Below are 19,911 nucleotides of genomic sequence, written 5' to 3' on the forward strand. Positions count from 1 at the left end.
TTGTTTTTTTTTTTTTAAAGATTTTATTTATTTGACAGAGAGAAATCACAAGTAGATGGAGAGGCAGGCAGAGAGAGAGGGGGAAGCAGGCTCCCTGCTGAGCAGAGAGCCCGACGCGGGACTCGATCCCAGGACCCTGAGATCATGACCCGAGCCGAAGGCAGCGGCTTAACCCACTGAGCCACCCAGGCGCCCCAGCAATGGGGGTTTTGAATCAGATCAGTGGAAATAAGGACCAAGCTGTCATCAAGCGTGGAAGGAAAGAAGAACTCAGTTCTGTTTCAGGAAGGTGCTAAGTAACCAACTTTCTCTGAAGTACGAAAGCATTCTTGAGCAAGCTGGTGGGAAACTGGGAGATAATCCACAGTAACATCTAATGAGGAAGCAGACAGGCTCTTTCACAGGTTAGTTCCTTCTAGACAGTGGGGATGATTTGGGGATGCTGACCCACTAAAAATTGAGACACTGAGAATTACAAATAAAAGGTGACATAGCTCAAATAGGAGCTGTGGAACTTGAAGAATGCACGCCATGAATCAGAGCCACATCAAGAGAAGGATGTGTTGGGTCTCCCTCCTGCTTAGGGCTCTACAGGGAGTGAGTGGGGTGCTTCCTCCTCTCTCCTGGGTGATGGAGTCATTTATCCCTGGGCCTCTCTGGCCACAGCCATGTCTTCAGCAGAAATGAGAAATGCTGTCCCACAGCAAGCTTCCGAGTTCACTCTGTATGGGAAAGTGTCTAGGAAAATGCCTGATCCATGTATCAGTAACTTCACAGGTATTGGCTTTCCTCTCTTCCTGTCCAGATCCCTGGGTCACCTTCTATAGATCCAGTGGGGGAAGACTTCTGGGGAAACCACTTGGAAGCAGAGTGGGAGATGCGGAGGGGTGAGAGAGAAGACTACTGATTTCTATGATAAAACTCATGATACCTATTTTCTTTAATGACTTTGAAGGTTTTTTAAATGAAAAATGGAAATGAAATAAAAAAAAACAAGTAGGAAGAGTTGGTGAGATAACAACCAAAAGTGCAGACAAGCAGTTCTTTCTTGAGCCACAGAAACCAAAGGGAGCAGATGCTGCATTTGCTATAGAAAGCAGGCAGTGCAGTCTGCCGCCCTTGGGAATGGTGCGGTAGACCTCCGCATTTAGGAGGGTGGGCGCTCGTGGGAAAGTTTCTGCTTAGGATCCCTCCCCTGGATGTTCAGTTAGTACCACAGAACTTTAAGTACACTTGCTTTCTCTTTAAAAGTTACAATGAAGATGAATCGCTTGCTACTTCTTACCATTTTATGAGGACTGATTGTATTTTCAAACTAGACTGGAAGAGGAATGGCCTTCTTTTCTTGTAGTTTCTTTGATAATACCTAGCATAGAGTTTGATATATTATAGGAGCTCAATGAGCGCAATCACAGAATCTCAGAGTTGGAGGGCATTTTAAAGTTCATCTGATTGGAACGCCTGGGTGGCTCACTTCGTTAAGTGTTTGCCTTTAGCTCTGGTCATGATCCCAGGGTCCTGGGTTCGAGTCCCACATCAGGCTCCTGGCTCAGTAGGGAATCTGCTTCTTCCCCTGCTTGTGTTCTATGACAAATAAATAAATAAAATCTTAAAAAAAAAAAAAAAAAAGATAACCTAACTGAATTCTCTCTGCTCACTCTTGTTGTGAGAATGCCCAAGACTGTCCTCTCCTGATGGAAAGAGAATGGCAGGGCTAGCATGACACCTCTGAGCTCACCCTAAGCAGTGCCAGCCTAAGGGTGTTCCAGCCAACCGCCTGACCATTCCGGAGGAGGATAGGAGCTTGTGGGTGCTGCTGGGGCAAACTGGAGGCCCAGCACCACAGTCTGCGGAGAAGCTGGAATGGGCTCTGGAAATGCTCAAGCAGGGCGGGCGGCTGCCCAGCTCTGCAGGCTGATGTGCCTTCCTGCCCCGGCGTGAACGTGCCCCTGGCCGGGTAGTGCACCGGCTCCCACCCTGCCTCCGACAGCTAGGAGCCAGGGCTGAGTGTCTGCCTTCCGCTAGCTTCCATACAGGTGTGGGGGGCTCTGTGTGTGCCCCATTGTTCCACAGCACCACCCTCCCCCAGCTGGGTGGCAGTGTGAATGGGCTGCAGCTATATTTAGAGTGAAACTCCTGGGGCCACCACAAAGGAGTGACTGCATCTTCAGGAGGGTGGGTGGGCGGGAAGGGGACAGGGGAGCCAAGCTATTTTCAGAACACATGTCATTGCTGGCTACAGAGCAAGACTGTGGCCATAATGTGAGGGAAACAATAGCTGTGGCCAGAGGAAGAGCCTGTTATGTTTCAGGTGGGATGTTTGCAACTGCTCAGGAAACCCGACCCCGCCCGACAGCAGCACAAATCACAGCAAAGCCTCATGGAGGCAGAGAGGAGGCGGGGGATTCACAGGGCCAGGACGAGGTGCCAAGAAGCCACGCCTCATGCCTAGAAGCAGATTTTCAGTGACTTCTTTGCCCCAGGGGCCTGAGTAGGACTGAAGCACCTCTGACCAATTTCCCCAACAAACCATGTACCCTGCGCTCTAGTCTCTGGACAGCCCCCAAGAATGGCAACAGGGAATGAAAAGGACTCGGGAAGAAAGCACTGAGGTGGGCAGAACTGACCTAATATGAAGGGGTGTCTCAGGCAACAGGCAAAGCCTGGTCTGGGCCAGAGAGTGTGGCCTCAAAGCCCCAGGTGGGCGGACTTGGCCCCCCCCAGTATTCAGGGACTTGCCTGGGTGCCGTGGCTCCAGCTGTACAGGCTCTAAGAGTTGCCCACACCCCTATTCTGACCTCCAATCGGCCCCACTCACCAGCCTCTGTGCAATGCCGGAAGCAGGGAGGGACAGGCTGCAGAGAGAGGCCAGGTCTCGCCTCCCCCACCCCACAGATGAGCTTGGGCCCAGGGGTCTAGGTGGGAGAAGGGAAGTGGGGGTGTGGCCATAGCCCCAGATCTCAGTTGGACTTTATAGTCATCATGGGGGCCAGGAGGATTTTTTTCAACTCCATCTTCATATCCCCTTCCCCAAACATGTGTGGTTCCTGTTTTGCTGCATCTGTAAAAGGCGCCGGGAGCTGGGGACTTGCCTTACACCTCTTGGTTAACACCCCTGGAGACTGATGGAGTTCAGAGCAGTGTAATTTACAGCCCATCTCTCCAATCTTAATTCACTCAATGCTCCTCTCTTCCTTATTGTATTAGTGTGACCCAGGTACCTGCCAACAATAATGGCCTCTCCAGCTAGGAGCCTCTCCCCCACTCCCAGGACAATTTATACCTTTTCCTTGGGATTTTCCCCCCTTAAATTAAACAAAAAGAGGAAAAAGAAGAAGAGGTTAACATGGGTTTGGAGTGCTGCAGCCCCGTGGTTCTGGGCAGGGAGCCAATGGCCCGAGGGCACACACATGTGCGCGCTCTCCCAGAAGGGCCTTCACCGGCCCTGTTTTACAGCCACCTCGGCACAGACTCCGGGGTTCACGCATATGGCCAGACAGATGTGTCTGGCTTACGTTCAAGGCTGGAAAATGAAGAATTATGGAAGTGAAGGGCCCCGGGCATTAAAAGGCGGGGGGAGGAAGGGGGGAATTTTTCCTCTGCTGAGAAATCCTCCTGTGGCTGTGAGGCTGGAGGAAGAAGGCTGACAGGAGGCAGGGCCGCCAGCAGCCAGCAGTGGTACATGTGGGGCCCGTTCTTAAAGGGGCCACAGCAACCTCAAGCCCCAGCTGGCCCACAGCAGGCCTTCAGTGCCCAGGCTGGAGCAGCCGGCTCCAAAGGAGGCGACAGGGACAACTAGCTTCCCAAGCGGGGGCGGCTCCAGGCACCGGACATCAAGTCTCATACAAGACCTCCCCTCCCATTTGCAAGGTATTGCTTGATGCTGGAGAGGCCAGGTGGAGCACGGCACTCTGGAGGAGGCCATGTCCCCACGGCACACACTCCCGTGGCACCCCGTACTCCCCTATGGCAACCATGCACGCTCACACCTCAAATTGCTGGCTTCTCCATTCACTGTACACTCTGTACTTTCTGGTGTGAGAGCTCTTCAGTTCCACACTCCTGTGTCCCCTGACCACCAGCCTCACAGATGCTCATCACCACTTAGGAACTGAGCTGAAGACACCATACTTGTTTCTAAGGAGTTCACAGTACCAGCAGTGGGGGTGGGGTACGGGCGGGGAACAAGTCCAGAAATAACTGTAATACGAGACGTGATATAAGTATCGCAAATGAGGTATAAATCACTGCCACAGGAACACTGAGCAAAGAGAGATGAATTCCTCCTGAGGGGTATAAGGGAAGGCTTCACTGGGGAGATGAAGTTTCATCTGAGGATTGAAGGAAGAATAGAGTTTCAACAGGTAACAGGAAATGTGGGGCAGAAAAAGGGAATCTTGGTCTGAGGGAACAGTATGAACCGAGAGCCGAGAGTGGGAAAGGGTTGAACATGTCAGGGGACAGTGAGAGGAGAGGACAGTTAGTGTTGTTGTCCAGGTAGAAGGGCCTTAGTATCTAGATAGGTGCTTCACACATACTCTCTGAGGTAGGTGCTGTTACCACTTTCATTTTATAGATGGAGAAACAGTTCTAGAGGAGTTAAATAATTTTCCCAAAGTCACACAGCTGGTAAGGCCCATGGGGATAAAGAGAAGAGAAGAAGAGACTGGAAAAAGGCTGGGAACAGATGAAAAAAACCTCCAATGCTATAGGAAGGAATTAGATTTTATTAGCAAAGCAAAGGCCCTGACAGTTTCCAAGCAGGGGAGTGGCTCTTCTGGGAAGAGCATGATGAAAGCACGTGAGGTGCACTGGAGGCGCTGAGGTGGACAGGGTTAGCAGGGTAGCACGTGACTCCAGGAGCTGCCATTCAGACTACCAAGTGAACAGCACCCCCGGAGTTGTGCAATGCATGGGCCTTGACTGCTACAATCCAAGTCTGTACGTGGACCAGAACAGCAGTTGTGGCAATGGGAACAGACAAGTGAGAAGGGAATACGTTAATAGATAGGGTTTGATAAGAAATCAAACATACAGGGTTAAAAGCCAGTAAGAATTTTAAGAGGATTCTCTAGTTGCTACTGTCTATTAAGTCACTGAACAAATATTTGCTGAGCGCCAACTCTGCTCTGCACGCTGAGACTAAGACGTAACAGAGAGGCAGGAGGGGACCAAGAAGAAAATGGTGGTGAGGAAGCTTAGGAGGGTGGTGTGGTCAACGGAGAGGGAGAGGATGAGGACTCACTTGTGCGTAGCTGAGGGTAGAGGGCCCAATGCTATAGGGAAGCTAACTACAATGGGGATCGAGACCTCAAAAAGGTACTTGGGGACTTCTGACAGAATAGTTTCCATAACTGCTGGGTTGAGGGTCAAGACATAGAGGTGCTGAGTATAGATAGAACCTTTCGGAGACTGATGATGAGGAAGAAAAGAACCACAGGACAGAAAGAAAGACATCATGAGGATGAAGTTGCTTTGTAGGCCAAACAGAGAGTTCCATACAGACCCCAGAAGGGCTGAGGAGGCAGCCCCGCCATGACAATGACCCGGCAGTGGTAGCACACACTTGATTCCCATTGGCAAGGGGACATGAATGCCTCGAGAACAGTGGGTCCTGACTGGTATTCATTCCCCTTCCCAGGACTGACTTTTGATTGGTGTTCAGACACATATAAGACCACAGTGACCATTTAAGGAGTACACACTGTGTGTGCCATTTGCTGTGTTAAGTACCTGCAGCACTGGCTCCCACAGGCCGCAGAACAAGTCTAGGAGTTAGGCGCTATTACCACTTTCACTTTACAGATGGGGAAACAGGCTCTGAGAAGTTAAACAATGTGCCCAAAGTCCCAAAGCCAGTAAGTGGTGAAGCCTTAGATCGGGTCTGTCTGACCACAATGCACTATGTCTTGTGCCAAAGGCAGGGGCGGCTGAAGAAAGGATTGAAAATAAGACATTCCTCAAGAGTCCTAATGTTTCCCCATGCTCACAGCCTTTGAAGTCTTTAAAGGGAGGAGCATGACTGGCTCTTCCCCGTCTGCCCTGAGCGCTAGATAAGAGGAACTGAGCTTCTAGTGCAAAAGGACAGACCTGGGAGAGCCATAAAGAAAACCTTGCTGGAAGGGCAGGTGTGGGTCACACAGAGAGCTGATGATAGGAGAACCCTGTATGGAGATGAAGCAGTTTCTCTCTGGGCGGGTCCAGAGTGTCCTGTCCAGAGGGGCTCAGCCACTACACTGGGAATCCAGATAAGCAGACTGTGGCTCTGACATTCTCTTCCCTGATAAGAGGTGTCCTCTACAGAGCATCCATGACCTCTCCAGGAGCATCTGGATAAGGTTCAGGGGAACTCTGAAGCCCCTGAAATTGTGTGGAAGGCTGTGTATGTGTGGGTGTATATTCACAGATCATCACCAGGGAAGAAGCTTTCATCAGATTCTCTGAGAACAACCTGCTTCTGCCTTGGAAGCAGAAGCTTCTTCCTTCTCCCATAAGAAGAGAGACTCTAGGCACTATAAGTGCTACCAGAATTTGGTGATAGAGAAAGAAAATGGGTAGAACCAGTAAAGGACACTGCAAGACAGTCTCTTCCTGAGAGGGTCCTGTTTATCCGTACTCGGGACTCACACCCCTCTCACGTCCTATATTGCCACCACCCTGATGGGAACCACCCTCCCCAGACAGGCCCCACCTGGATCTTTTCTTGGCGGCGCTGCTGCTCGGCTATCTTCCTGGCCAGAGCCAGCTTCTTGGCCCGAAGTTCCCGGATGTCATCTTCACCCCCGCTGCCTTCGGCCTCTGAATCTTCCTCAAAGTCTTCAATCACCACGTCCTCCTCCTTTGGGTGGTGGAACACACCAGGGGAGAGAGGAGACTGTGAGCCCATGGCACTTACCAGACCCACCCTCCTGTCCTTCCAGCACTCCCAATGCCATGCTTTTTTGGATGTTCCTTGCAAAGGGCCCCAAGGTGTACGCTTCTCTCAGTTCAGGCAGACAGAGAACAGAAAGAAGCTGCTGCCTCCCCCCCGCCCTTGACCAACTGCTCTGTTTTGCACTCCAGGCTCTTTCCTCTTGGAGAGTCACAGGTCCACACCAGAAGGCACTCACACACACAAGTACTTCGATGCTTATACACACACTCACCAAGTAAGCTTTGCACCAAATTTCATTTTGAAATCACCAAAGGGGAAAACAACAGAGAAAGTTAAACCACTCGATTTAGATCTAATTCCTGCTAATGATCTGATAGGAATCAATTCTGGCCAAGAGCTTGGAGTTAGGCGTATAAGTTCCCCTGCCCCCCAGATGGCTTCAGAGAGCAGATGCTGTAGCTCAGCAGACCTTGCCCTGATTTCTTTTTAAGACCACAGCCTGCGGTGTGGGGGCTGCTGAGCCCCATTACAGGAATTCACATGACATGACCTTGTTCAGCTGCCCTCTCGGGGCCTGGGCAGGCTCAGAGACGGCTGGCTAGCTTCAGGAGCCTCCTGCCAGGCTGGTGGAACCTTCCCCAGGGATGGCCCTCCCTGCTTGTAGTCTCACTCTCAGAAGCCCCCACACCCCGGGTGGTCCCAGGCTCCATTCCTCACTCTCTCACTTCTGACCTTGGTCAGCAGAGAACATGCAGCTGCCCAAAACCATGTCCTCTGAGGGACAGGACTAGCCTGGGTAATGGAATGATCAGTAGAAGATTCCTATGCTTCCACCTGGATGACAATGATGACACCGATTATCACCATAACGGCTACCATTTACTGAATGCTCACTACTGGCCAGACAACTGGGCTAAGTGTGTTTTTCACGTATCAACTCATTTAATGCTCATGGTGGTCTTTAAAACAGATGCTACTATCATCACTATTTTATAAATGAAAACACTGAGGTTTAGAGAGTTAAAACAATTTGCTCAGGGATAAAAGTTAGTAAGTGTCAGGGATTCAAATCACAGTGTGTCTGACTCCAGAGCACGTGCTCTTACCAAGAAGAATGGGCAAGAAGCACAGGGCTGGGATCTGGAATCTAGACAGCAAGGCCAGACCAGTCCCAAGTGGCTCAGCTTTGCCAGGCTTCCAGTAGGCCCAGCTGGGATGTGTCTGTACACTCTGCTCTCTCCTCTAACTGTCCATCTCAAGATGATATTCTGATGGATTCTTTTAGCTGAAAGTGGTTGGTAAAGTGTGTAGGTGGGTAGGTGATGCTTTGTCTTGGGAGCAGACTCTAGGGGGATAGGAAGACAGGTGTTTTGGCAGCAACCCTAGGAATAAGGGCTCTCTTCTGCTCATGAAGAACAATGTCTGAAGAAACAGAATCACCACCCCCTCCCACCTCCTCTGCCTAGCTTCAGTGACTCAGTCTTGCAGTTTCGGAAGAGACGGGTCTCAGGATGAGGCTAGAAGTGTTGCTATCCCAGAAGTCTCAGGGGTCTGGGACACTGTCTGTAGTGACTGTCCATGTCACAACCCATAGGCTATAGGGTCATAGGCTTCGTTGCCAGGAGGCCCAGCACATGAGAACGAGGAAGACTCCCTTTACACATTACTTCCTTGTTCGTGGGGTTAACCTGAGCTGGGGTGAGTGGGGTGCTGACCAGCCTGTGGGGAACACTGCCTCTGCTTGCTCTGATCAGGGATACACAGGGTTATCACGGGGCTTGGGGTAAGCTCGATTGAGGTCAAAAGGGGGTCAGTGAGGCTTGTCTGAGGTTCACTCAGCTCTCACAGCAAACGAGGAAGTGCAGGGTTATGAAATTACACAGACCAGGGTAAGTAGGGTTTCCCAGGGGCCACTAACATAAAGGAACCCAGGAGGTTCGTGGGAAAAGGAAGAAGTGGGCAGCACGGCGTGGGTCACAACCTCTGTCTGGTCAATAAGCCTCAGGAGAAAGAGAGTGGCACAAACTTTGGGCCCAAAGTGCTGGTCTGCTCCTCATGAGTGGCACAGACCCTCCTTAGCTTTTATATTGTGCCCTTATCTGTAGGCTTTACTAGCCTAATGGGATTCAGTAGTATAGACTCCGTTGGCCGGAGGACATGTGTCCCAGAAATTCTGGAGAGCTGGCCTTGCTTCCTTTCTACTGTCTGCCTAAGCCTGGAGGTGTGGGTGAATGAGCTGGCCACGGTGCCGCCCCACCCATGCTTCCCTGCACAATGCCCAAGGCTTGGGTGGCACTACTCTGTCCTGCCTGGAGCCTGGACACCCCGATGGCTTTAGCAAGCCTGCCGCCTCCTCCCGTAATGACAGCTCATTCTTTCCCACTATTCCCTGCCCAGGTTTCATCTGGAGTCTGGAATCATGGGCTCAGCTTCATCCCTGGAACCACCTCTGTCCTGGAAGCTAAGCCCTGTGTCATCAGGGGTGGGGTGGGGCTCTCAAGCTATTCTAATGAAGCCAGTCCAAGACTCTGCTGCTCTGAAGACTTCGAACCAAAGGTGGCCACTCTATCACTGCTTCAGATCACAGATGACAGCTTCCAGCTGACATCTGGCTTCCCCGGCCTATTGCTGATTTCATCCCTGCACCCCACCCTGCTCCACCAGGCGCTTGAGACTGCTGTGGGCCAAATGACTGTGTTGGCCTACGGCTGACCTGGCCTCTGGCTAGAATCACTTCCGTCCCTTCTTGAAGTCCCACGTTCCTTCCCACCTAAGTCTCCTCTGCCTTTAACATTGTGGGGTAACAAAGGAGAGCCAACTGACAGGCAAAAGTGAGGCTTGTGCGTGCATACACGCCCAGACGGAGTCACTCAGACGTACAGCAGGGCAGCCGGCAGTGCTGTCCCATGCAAGCATGGGCCAACACTGTCATACACTCACATTTGCTCAGAACCCATGGCCAGCAGGGAAGCTGGCAGCAGACTCCAACTTCAGCTGACACATACAAACCCCACACATACAGACCCATGACGACAATCCCCCTCAGAAAGACACACACACGCGCACAGGAGGGCAACTGTCGGTGGGGTCTGGCGCGGGTGGGTACACAGGCTCGTGCGCACGCGCACACACATATACACACGGTCTGGAGTGAAGCAAGGGCTACAGGAACAACCAAGGGCAAACAAACAAGAGGAGAATTCCTTAATCACATCAGGATGTGCAGGAGGGAGGGAGGGAGTGAGGGAGGGAGGGAGAGTAGACCGGGGGAGGGGGTGATTTTCCACACGGGGCCAGCAATGTCAGCTCTTCCTGTACGTGTGCTGGAGGCTGGAGTTCAGGCCTGTGCTGCGCTGAGCTCCACACATCTATAAACTTGATCCTCAGCCTGAACCCTAACATCCCCCCCACTCCCTTTCCTAAGCCTCCCGAGCTGCACATTATTAAACTTTCTTTCCCTCCCTTCTCCTCCAATGCAACATTAAAAAGCAGCATCTGGAACTCGTAGCAGAGGGAGATGGAGACACTGGGGTGGGACTGGCAGAAAGGGGCACCAGCAGAGTGCACTCTTGAGAAGCTGGCTGGTCACGTCCACATCCATACTGCTCTGAGTGGTTATAAATAACCGGGTAGGCAGCCATGGGCAGAGCGGGGTTGGGGGTGGGGAGGGGAGCCTTCCCCTCTGCCACAGCGGGCTCTCCCCGCACAGTACCTCATCTTCCAGTTGTTTTCCCTCTTGGCTTCCCATTTCCTTTCCCATGGTGTCTGGGACGGGTGCCACTGACACATATTTTCCACCCTTGAATGCCAGCAGAGGCTCTTCTTGTCCACAAAGGGCTTCCAGAAAATACTTCAGCACTGTGACCCTTTTGCAGTCGGCTGCAATAACCTACAGGGCGAGAGGGAGAGAAGAGAAACAGCATTTTCTGAAAGGGAAGACAAAGATGACAGGCACTGGTCACTAGCAGGGGGGCACACAGGGAGTGTGTCAAAGTTATTGGACAAGGCTGTTGAGCGGACAAGTGGGACTTTGAGTGTGTAGGAGCTTGTGAAGGAGGAGTGGGGGTGGGGGTTTGAGGGCTAAGATCCTCTAGAGGAAGAAAGTCACTGTCTCTCTTTAGGTCATCCCTGGGGGAGCAGAAATCCCCATGACCAATGATAGGTGCCCTCTGGGACTTTTGCCTTTCTTCTGTTGAGGTCCTGATATAAAAAAAGAATAAATTAAATTCATCTTAGTATTTAACTGATAGAAGGCAGGGTGGAGTGCAGAACACCACTTTCACAGAACACAGCTTACTGGTACCCTCACTGCCACTCTCCATTCCCCTCCCAGCTCCCCTCTCTAGGCTCCTGAGAGGAGCACTTCCAGCCTGAGTGCAAAATGAATGATGAGGGCTCTCTTGGCTGTTTCATTTCAGCTAGATCACTTTGGGCTTCCCCTGACAGGTTCCTGCCCCACCCAAGAGCTTCTCATGCTCAAGAGACTGGGGTCAGGCAGGAAATTGTTGTCAGGAGAAGGGAGACAGGCAAAGCAGGTAGGAGGGGGTGTTTCACCAAAGCTCTGTTCCTCCAGGGGTTTGTGCCATCCTGCTCCCATGTGGCCACATCAGCATGTAAGCCAGTGCTGTCAGAGAAGCTGGGGCTGATTAAGCCGAAATGAAATTCAGTATCTTGAGCAATCGTCGAAAAGTGTCTCAGATGACGTTTCCACAGTCACTCTGTCTGGGGTCCTTCTCCAGCTAGATCACACAGGTGTGTCCTTACTTACAAACCCATCTGCAATGCTGGCACCCTCTCACAACCTGCTGTTCATCCCTGCCCTCGGGGTCCTTTCCTCCAAGGGAGAGGAAGAGCCCTGCTCGATCTGGAACTTGGAAACTGCTGAAGACCACCACCCCTTCAGCAGCATGGACTCTAGCCCCTGGAGAGAGCCCCCCATTCCAGAATGTGAATGTGACCTCTACATCTGGATCACACAATCAAGTACTAACTTGGAGACTGGCTCTGATTGTGTGCTCACTCTTTCACAGGTATATCTGTCCCTTATCTGGACACCATGGGAGCATGAGGCAGGCACAGGCCAAGTCTTCTAGGACACTATGGAAATAAGCACTACTGTGCCAGCTGGCCAGCCAGGGCCAATGGCAGCACACACCAGTCAACTGTGACTGCAACTCTGTGACTCTATCCTCTGCTGCCTCTCTGCGCCAAACCTGCTCTTCCCCTGCCTGGGAGTGGCCCCTGTGCACCCTCACCGATGGCCCTGGGGAACATTACAGGCCTGAATCTTGGGCTAAGGACCTTGACCACCTCCACCTGAGAAGCTGACCTAATAGGTGCTTGGCTACCCAGCGAAGGCTTAGGAAAGGACAGCCATCTTGTGTTTGGGGTGTCCAGTCCTGGGTTTGGGCCAGGGCAGGTAACCATAAGTTCTGTTGCGTGTGTTCGAACACGTCACGAGGAAGGCTGGAAATACAGAAGCAGGGGCTAAAACGCATTAAAGAACAGAGCTGCAATGAGTAATGGCCTGGCAGGCAGCACGCACAGCGGCCTCCCTGCATCCCCAGCCTCTCACTTGCAGAGGAAACTTCTGCATTTCCACAAGACTGCCAGTTTCCTCTCTGTGGTCTAATTTTAACCACCTTGTCGTTACAGTGTGTGTCAGCCACCTGACCCCACTATGACCTCTGACCTTATGCCCCAGCTACTGCTTGTACTATGGAGAATTATGTAATGGGTCCAGGACTTTCCTTTTCAGTGTGAAGCTATTACCACTGAATGGAGAGGAGGTGGGGATAGAGGGGTGAGAGGAAGACAGAGAAAAAGCTTGCCATGGTCCTTGGCACCACCTGGATGGTGATAAGTATGGAGGCACGCCTGCCAAACATGTGGCAGAAATTTGCCCAGAGCAGGAGTGTGTGTCCGTGGCTATGTGTGCCCACTGATAGGCAGTGAGGGGAGTTCCTGCTGTTCTAGCATGCGCTGGGTGGCATGCTCAAAGGTTCAGGAAGAGAGTGTGATTCCTGGCCAAGAGGGAGAAAGGGTACATGTGTGGACGTGGGACTCCTGGAGACGGGGATTTCCAGGGCACAGCAGGACCCAGGGTTGCAGACATCCTGAGCCTGCCTGCAGAACATCCTTAGGGCATCAACGGGGATGGTCATTCACACGGACACAAAAGCAAAAAGGAGTGCCCCCCATCTTTGATGGTCACCCTGGTTTCCTTGGGGATTTTGTCTGCTATGGCCATTAGTTTCTTCCCTAGGGCAAGGTCACTCCTGATGGATTCTCAAACGGCTTTGATCCAGTGGAGTCTCTGAGCTGCACTGAGAGGTATGGAGAGAATTCTATGCATTTGGGGAGAGAAAAGCCACCTAGCCTTTTGGAATTGCGAACTCTCTCCCCTGCAATCCAACTAATAGGGAGGACAGCCAAAGTTGTGCAGTCTCTTTAGGCTCCCAAAGGGCACTGTGAATGAGAATGTGCTTCTACTTATTTAGCAAATGGGGGAACTGAGGCACAAAGTCCAGGGCTTGTCCAGGGTCTTAGAGAAACCTCTGTCCGCAGCCCAACAGCCTATCTGCTAAAGCATTCTGCTTTAAGACAGGAGGAATGAGCCCAGCAGGGTAAGCACTACAATTCCCTTGGTCCTATAGTTTACAAGAGGCTTATGGCAATATTCTCCCAGATAAATCCTCCAGCATCTGAGTGGGGAAGAAAGTGTAAATATGGTTAATAAGAGACATCATGACAGAAGAAGCCCTTTGAACCACCCACAAAGGGCCAACTCCATAATGATCTTTGGCTGGCCAAGGAGGACTTCCTGGTAGGACAGGGGTTAAAGCTGGGCTCCCAGCTTGGAGAGGAAGGAGACCAGCTGAAGTCTATGACATAATCTCCACGATAGCTCTGTTCATGAGCACACTTTTCCATTCAGTATCAACGAAAAACACAGAATGTAAGTCATCTGTACACTGCAGCTCTGGACAAACTCTAGACTCTCTAGAGGAGAAAGAGCTGGGCAGAAGAGGACTCCTTCCCGTGCTGGTAAAAGGCTGGGTTAGCCTAGAGCTAGATGGAAGCATAAGGGCTGATGGCCAGGGAATACCCTGGGAACCTGGGATCCAGCACCTTCTCAGTAGTAGTCCTGGACTTTCTGTAGGGAGAATCACTGTGTAGGAGGTTACCAGAACTCCCAAGTTGATGGACAAAACGTCTCACACAAATCACTCTAGTCAGCACTGAGAAGAAAACTGAGGCTTTAGGTCAGGGAAGAGCTAAAAGAAAGGCACCCAGAGAAAGCCCCTTTCCCTTCCCCTGAAGCCCATCTGAGGCAGTGAGCCCCACCAGTGGGAACTGAAACCTCTAGCTTCAGGGCTCCAGTTATCACTGGATCAGATCCACACGCAAAGAACCAGGCAGAAAGGAAAACTGAAAGCGAGATGTGGCAAGGCGATACAAGAGCCTGGCCTGTCCGAGCCGAGGCTCAGTTCCTTAGAGATACAATGTGAGCAGTCATGGGGTATGTGAAGGTTGGAACTACACGAAAGGTTAGGTCTTGTGGAAAGCAGAAAGAAACCTCTAGGTTAAAAGAGAAGACAGAAGGCAGACTGAGCTACCTGTCTGGGTCACCTTGGGGTGGGGGTGGTAGATAAGCAAGGAATGGAGTTCTCTGGAAACTCTTTATAGCTACTTGGGAAGGGACAAGCCCAGCCTGGTCAGATATGCCCTGGAAGGAACAGAAAAAGCGATCTAAGCTGTCTTATGGAAGATGGGGGAGGAGGGAAGAGACAGAGAGTAAAGGAACTGAGCACCAGGGCGCCTGGGTGGCTCAGTGGGTTAAAGCCTCTGCTTTCAGCTCAGGTCATGATCCCAGGGTCCTGGGATCAAGGCCTGCATTGGGCTCTCTGATCAGCAGGGAGCCTGCTTCCTCCTCTCTCCCTGCCTGCCTCTCTGCCTACTTGTGATCTCTGTCAAATAAATAAATAAAATCTTAAAAAAAAAAAAAAAAAAAAGGAACTGAGCATCAGGTACCACAGACTGATGTACTCTGAGTTGTAAGACTTAGCACCTTATAGCTGCCACGGGGAAGGGAGAACATTCTTCCTTTCTCTGAGCTCACGTAGCAAAGGAATAGGAGGAGGCATCACAGAGCTGAACCAGGTCTCTGGATGCAAGCCCTAGGGAAAAAGGGGCTCATGCCATCTTTACTGGGTTCCTGTTATCTCCAAACAGGCCTCCTGGAAGGCACAAGAGCACAACAGTGGCTGGTTAGATTTTGCAAAACTTCTTTTTCTGAACTTCTGGTTTGAGGGAATCAGAATTTAAACCTATACTATCAGCCAGTTCTATTTTTTCTGGTCTTAAAAAAGTCCTGCTTGCTACTGCTCCTCTGGTTAAAGAGAAAAATCACATGGGTTTTTTCCTCTACAAACTTAAGTTTACAGGTTGTTTTTCTTGTTTCTCTAAATGGAGCCAATTATTCTCACATTTGTTGAAACCTTCAATCAAACTTTATAGCTTGTTAATTTTACAGAATGTCCTTAGAGCAAATAAGATGCAGACAGGAAAGTGAAGTCTTGCTGAGATTATTAAGAAAGCTTAAAATAGCCTACAAATCCACCTCCGAGGCTGGTGAATAGAGGCTGCTTGGCTGGCTTCTGAGGTCAATTAGCAATGGGTTAATTATCATCTTTAATAAGCCAAGCCTACAGGATTGGTTACAAGGAGCTTAAGTCAGACTAAAAAGTGTTTTCAAAAACTGGGAACCTCCGGTTATTCACGACTCACCCTCACAGGAGCCTGCAGGGTGGGAAGGATAATTCTGTAGTGGCCAAGGGTGGGTCAGCCTAAGAGGTCTGCCAATGAAAGTTCAGACACAGGGAATCCTCTGGAGCTGGGAGGACAGAGGAAGTGGTTTACTCACATTCCTAGAGGGAGGGACTTCCAAGCAAGGAGCAGAATCCAGAGGCAGAAGGGAAGCTGGCTGTAAGGATGTACAAGTAAGTACTCTTAAGACACAGGAAGTAGCTTACAATGGAGAGACAGACATTGGTAGCCTACCTGAGTCAGAAGAAATTGGTATTGAACTGTGAGAAAGGGTCCCAGGTCAGAGGAGAAAGAAAGGAGACCTATGCAGGCACTGAAAGCATAACCTGGTAACCCGTGGGCGTGCCATCCATAGCAATCAATCAGCATTTCACTCCTTCCCTATCCTTAGTGCAGCAGGGCCCCATATCTCTCTCTACAAGGCAGCTAAATGAAGGTCCCTCCCTCGGTCACTTTGGATCCCAATGTCTAGACCCAGCATTCCTGAGCCCTCAGTCTGTGTGCTAGTGGAGAGTTCAGTGAATCACAAGATGAGATGCTAGTGTCATCGATCAACCCATAGCAACCACCCCAGCCCACATGGCTGGTTCCCAAAGGCTATGTTTTTCTCCCTAGTGGAGGCAACGGGGGCCATTTTCCATCAGGTGGCAATGCACAGATGCCTGTTCAGAGAGGGATGGCAGCCTGCTCGCCTCATCCACATTGTGTGCGTGCAGGCACCTGCACCCCTCTGCGGCCCGTACGTCTCACAGAGAGGGTTGGGTGGAAACTGGAAAATGGGCAGGTGGGGAGACTTGGTGGGGAGGGAAGAGGCTACCCTCATAGTTTTACTGTATAGTCCAAAAGGTACGGTACTTGGCTACTGAAAGGGAGATTATGTTTATCCTGGAGAGTTGATGAACAGCATTGTGGAGCTGGCAGTAAGAAGTTAAGTACAACAGTAGGAACAATGGGCCCATTCTGGAAAGAGGCAAGCTGAAGAAATAAAGGGGGCTGATAAAGAGTCTGGGCTTCAGGGGCACGTAGCTGGCTCAGCTGGTTGCGTATCCGACTCTTGGGTCTCAGGTCGGGCTGTGATCTCTGGGTTGTGGGTCTGAGCCCCACGCTGGGCTCCCTGCTTAGAGCCCTGTTCACTGGGGACACTGCTTGACATTCTCTCTCTCCCTCTGCCCCTCCCTACCATGCACACGTGTGCACTTTCTCTCACATAAATAAATCTTAAAAAAAAAATCTGGGCTTCATAGACTTGTCTTTTTTTTTTTATTTCTTAAAAATATTTTATTTATTCAATTTGAGAGAGAGAGAGAAAAAGAAAGCATGCAAGCAGGGGGAGGGGCAGAGAGAGAGATGAAGAGAGAGAATCCTCAAGCAGATTCCCCTGAGTACAGAGCCACAATGTGGGGCTTGATCTCACAACCCTGAGATCATGACCTGTGCAGAGATCGAGAATCAGATGCTTAACCAACAGAGCCACCCAAGTGTTCCTTAAATTCAAGCCTTTTTTAAAAATTTTTTAAACAAAAAGTATAGACTTTTAAAAAGTCTTTATTTATTTTTAAAGATTTGCTTATTCATTTGAGAGAGTGTGTGCATGTGCACACAAGTGGGAGGGGCAGGGAGAGAATCTCAAGCAGATTCCACACTGAGCACCGAACCCCCCCCCCCCCCCCCACAGGGCTCTATCTCACAACCCTGAGACCATGACCTGAGCAGAAACCAAGAGTAGGATCCTTAACCAACTGCACCACCCAGGTGCCCCGAGTTCAAGTCTTTTTTTTTTTTTTTTTTTTTAAGATTTTATTTATTTATTTGAGGCAGCTAGATAGAGAGAGAGAGAGAGAGAAGCAGGCTCCCCACTAAGCAGGGAACCCAATGCAGGGCTTGATCCCAGTACTCTAAGATCATGACCTGAGTTAAAGGCAGATGCTTAACCAACAGAGCCACCCAGGCACCCCCCAAACTCAAGTCTTAACTACAACTTCCTGGCTGTGTATCCTTAGACAAGTTACTTAGCATCTCTGAGCCTCTGTTTGCTCAAGTTGTTCTAAGGTTTGAAACTAATAACACATATCAAGTATTTAGCAAGGTGCCTGAGCCGATGATAAATGAAAGGCTATAATTTTTTCTTTCTGGCTGCCTCACTCTGCCCAGAGATATGTGGAAGCCAGACTTAGAGGTACAGAAGGAAACATGGGGCGGGCACTCACACCCCTGGAATGCTCACCTGCCTGCTGAAGCTGCTAAAAATATCTTACTCAGAATTAAGGTACTGGATCCAGGCTTCAGGGTAGATCACTTGGTGGAGGCAAGGCCCAGCCTCTCTCTAATTGTGTCTCTTCCTATTCCAAAAAGATTCCTAGACCTAACCAGAGACACGAATTCTATGGGACTCTAGAGGCCCCAAGGACCCAGACTTAAGACAAGCCTGCCACTAATTCACACAACAGAAGTAAAATCCTGTACTGAATATCATGATTGGCTTGCTCACCTGGTCCCTTCATTTTGGGGTTGTGTGGTGGCTCTGCCTTTGTTAATGATATCCTTTTTAAATGAAACCCAGCTGGATCCTTGCTCCAGGTTCCTCAATACAAAGGAAATGATGAGAAAATCCCCAAAGTGGCATTTTCTACTCACCTGAATTTCCTGAGCTTGGAATTCTGAACAAAGCCAGCTAGGAGTCTGGATTCTCCTGCATAAAGTACAGCTTGCTTTTCTTGTACAGTGCCCTCATGGAAAGAAACTATTCGCTTCTAGAGTTCTGAGCTCTGGCTGAATAAGCAAGGTATATTCTTGACATGAGCCCGTTGGAGAGAGCAAACTATAGGCAGCAGTAGCTTGGGCTGCAGTCCAATCCGCTTCCCCTGCAGAGTGCTCTGAGAGCAGCCACCCACATTGGCAAGAGTCAGGGGCGGATACTGGCACTGCCAACACAAGCCTTTCAGGTCTGGCTGGCTTCAGCTGGTCTGAAACCTGGAACACAGGCGCCGGGGCCCTCACTTACTGAACCAGCAGGGGAGGCTACAAGCTCAGCCCCTGGGGATGAAAGTCCTCTTGTCTGTCTCAGCCTGCAAACATCCACATGCAGTCTGCTTCAACACTGCCAGTTAGTTCTGGGCCAGGAGCACTACATCTCAGGCTCCAGTCACTCTGAGCTACATTCTTATTTGCCTTCTAAACAGCCAGGATCAGGGGGCCACCCTTTAGGTGTGTGGTCAAACTCCTTCACCAAATTTGTTCCCAGTTTGATTTTATGCGTGTCAGGGAGAGTACCTTCTCTGTGACACCTGCAGCATTCAACACATTTAGTTGACAGTCAACTCACCAAATATTTACCAAGTGCCTACTGCGTGCATTAGGCACTATTCCAGACCCTGAGGATTCAGCAGAAAACAGGGTCCTGGCTGCCTCCAGTGGGCAGTGGGTCATATTCACCATCAGGTATATGGAAGATGCTCTGTATCAAGACAGAAATACATCACTCTGGCCTTGTTACCTACAGCACATGGTGGCCGGGGGTGCGAATCCTCATTCCTCTTCCCTCAAGGAGGAGGAAGAGGCAGGCCACGGAGAAGAGCTCCCTCCCTGTAGAGACCCAGCACACTGCTCCTTTACCCACTTAGGCAGACAGGTCCTCAGGAAGTCAGGAAGGAGAAGTAATTCCCTTGGACTCAGCCTTGCTAGAAGATGAAATCCCAACCTCTCTTAATGCTTTCCATGACCTGTCCAAGCCCTCTACCACCCACCTACCCCACCCCACTGTATGTTACCACTCTCGCTTCTTGCTATTATTCCATAATCCTCAACTCCAGGCCCCACGAAACCCTGTTTGAGATTCCCCCACCTGCCATTTGCTCCCTTTTGCACCTTGGAGACTTTACAGGTTATTCCCCCAACCTACAGTGACTTTGCCTTTATGCAATCAATTCATTCCCTCACCTTCCTTTAAGTTTGGTGAAAAAGTCTTTCTTCTTAAGAAGTCTTATCTAGGGGCACCTGGGTGGCTCAGTCAGTTAAGCCTCTGCCTTTGGCTCAGGTCATGATCCCAGCGTCCTGAGATGGAGCCCCACATTGGGCTCCCTGCTCAGTTGGGAGCCTGCTTCTCCCTCTCCATCTGCCTCTCTCCCCTGCTCATACTCTCTTAAAGTAAATAAAATCTTAAAGAAAGAAAGAAAGAAAGAAAGAAAGAAAGAAAGAAAGAAAGAAAGAAA

At 50.4% G+C, this 19,911-nt stretch overlaps 1 protein-coding gene across 1 annotated transcript in view; it reads right to left on the bottom strand.

The window, feature by feature from the left end:
* SMG6 (SMG6 nonsense mediated mRNA decay factor) overlaps positions 1–19,911 on the bottom strand; it is a 248,758-nt gene that overhangs the window by 11,962 nt on the left and 216,885 nt on the right. Inside the window, exons 14-15 of the mRNA XM_059379054.1 lie at positions 10,587–10,763; positions 6,692–6,838 (exon numbers count right to left, since the gene is read on the bottom strand). Of these exons, the coding sequence (XP_059235037.1) occupies positions 6,692–6,838; positions 10,587–10,763 (324 nt within the window). The remainder of the gene's footprint in view (positions 1–6,691; positions 6,839–10,586; positions 10,764–19,911) is intronic.

This window comes from Mustela nigripes, chromosome 16 (genome assembly GCF_022355385.1).
Source record: "Mustela nigripes isolate SB6536 chromosome 16, MUSNIG.SB6536, whole genome shotgun sequence".
Lineage (NCBI taxonomy): Eukaryota > Metazoa > Chordata > Mammalia > Carnivora > Mustelidae > Mustela > Mustela nigripes.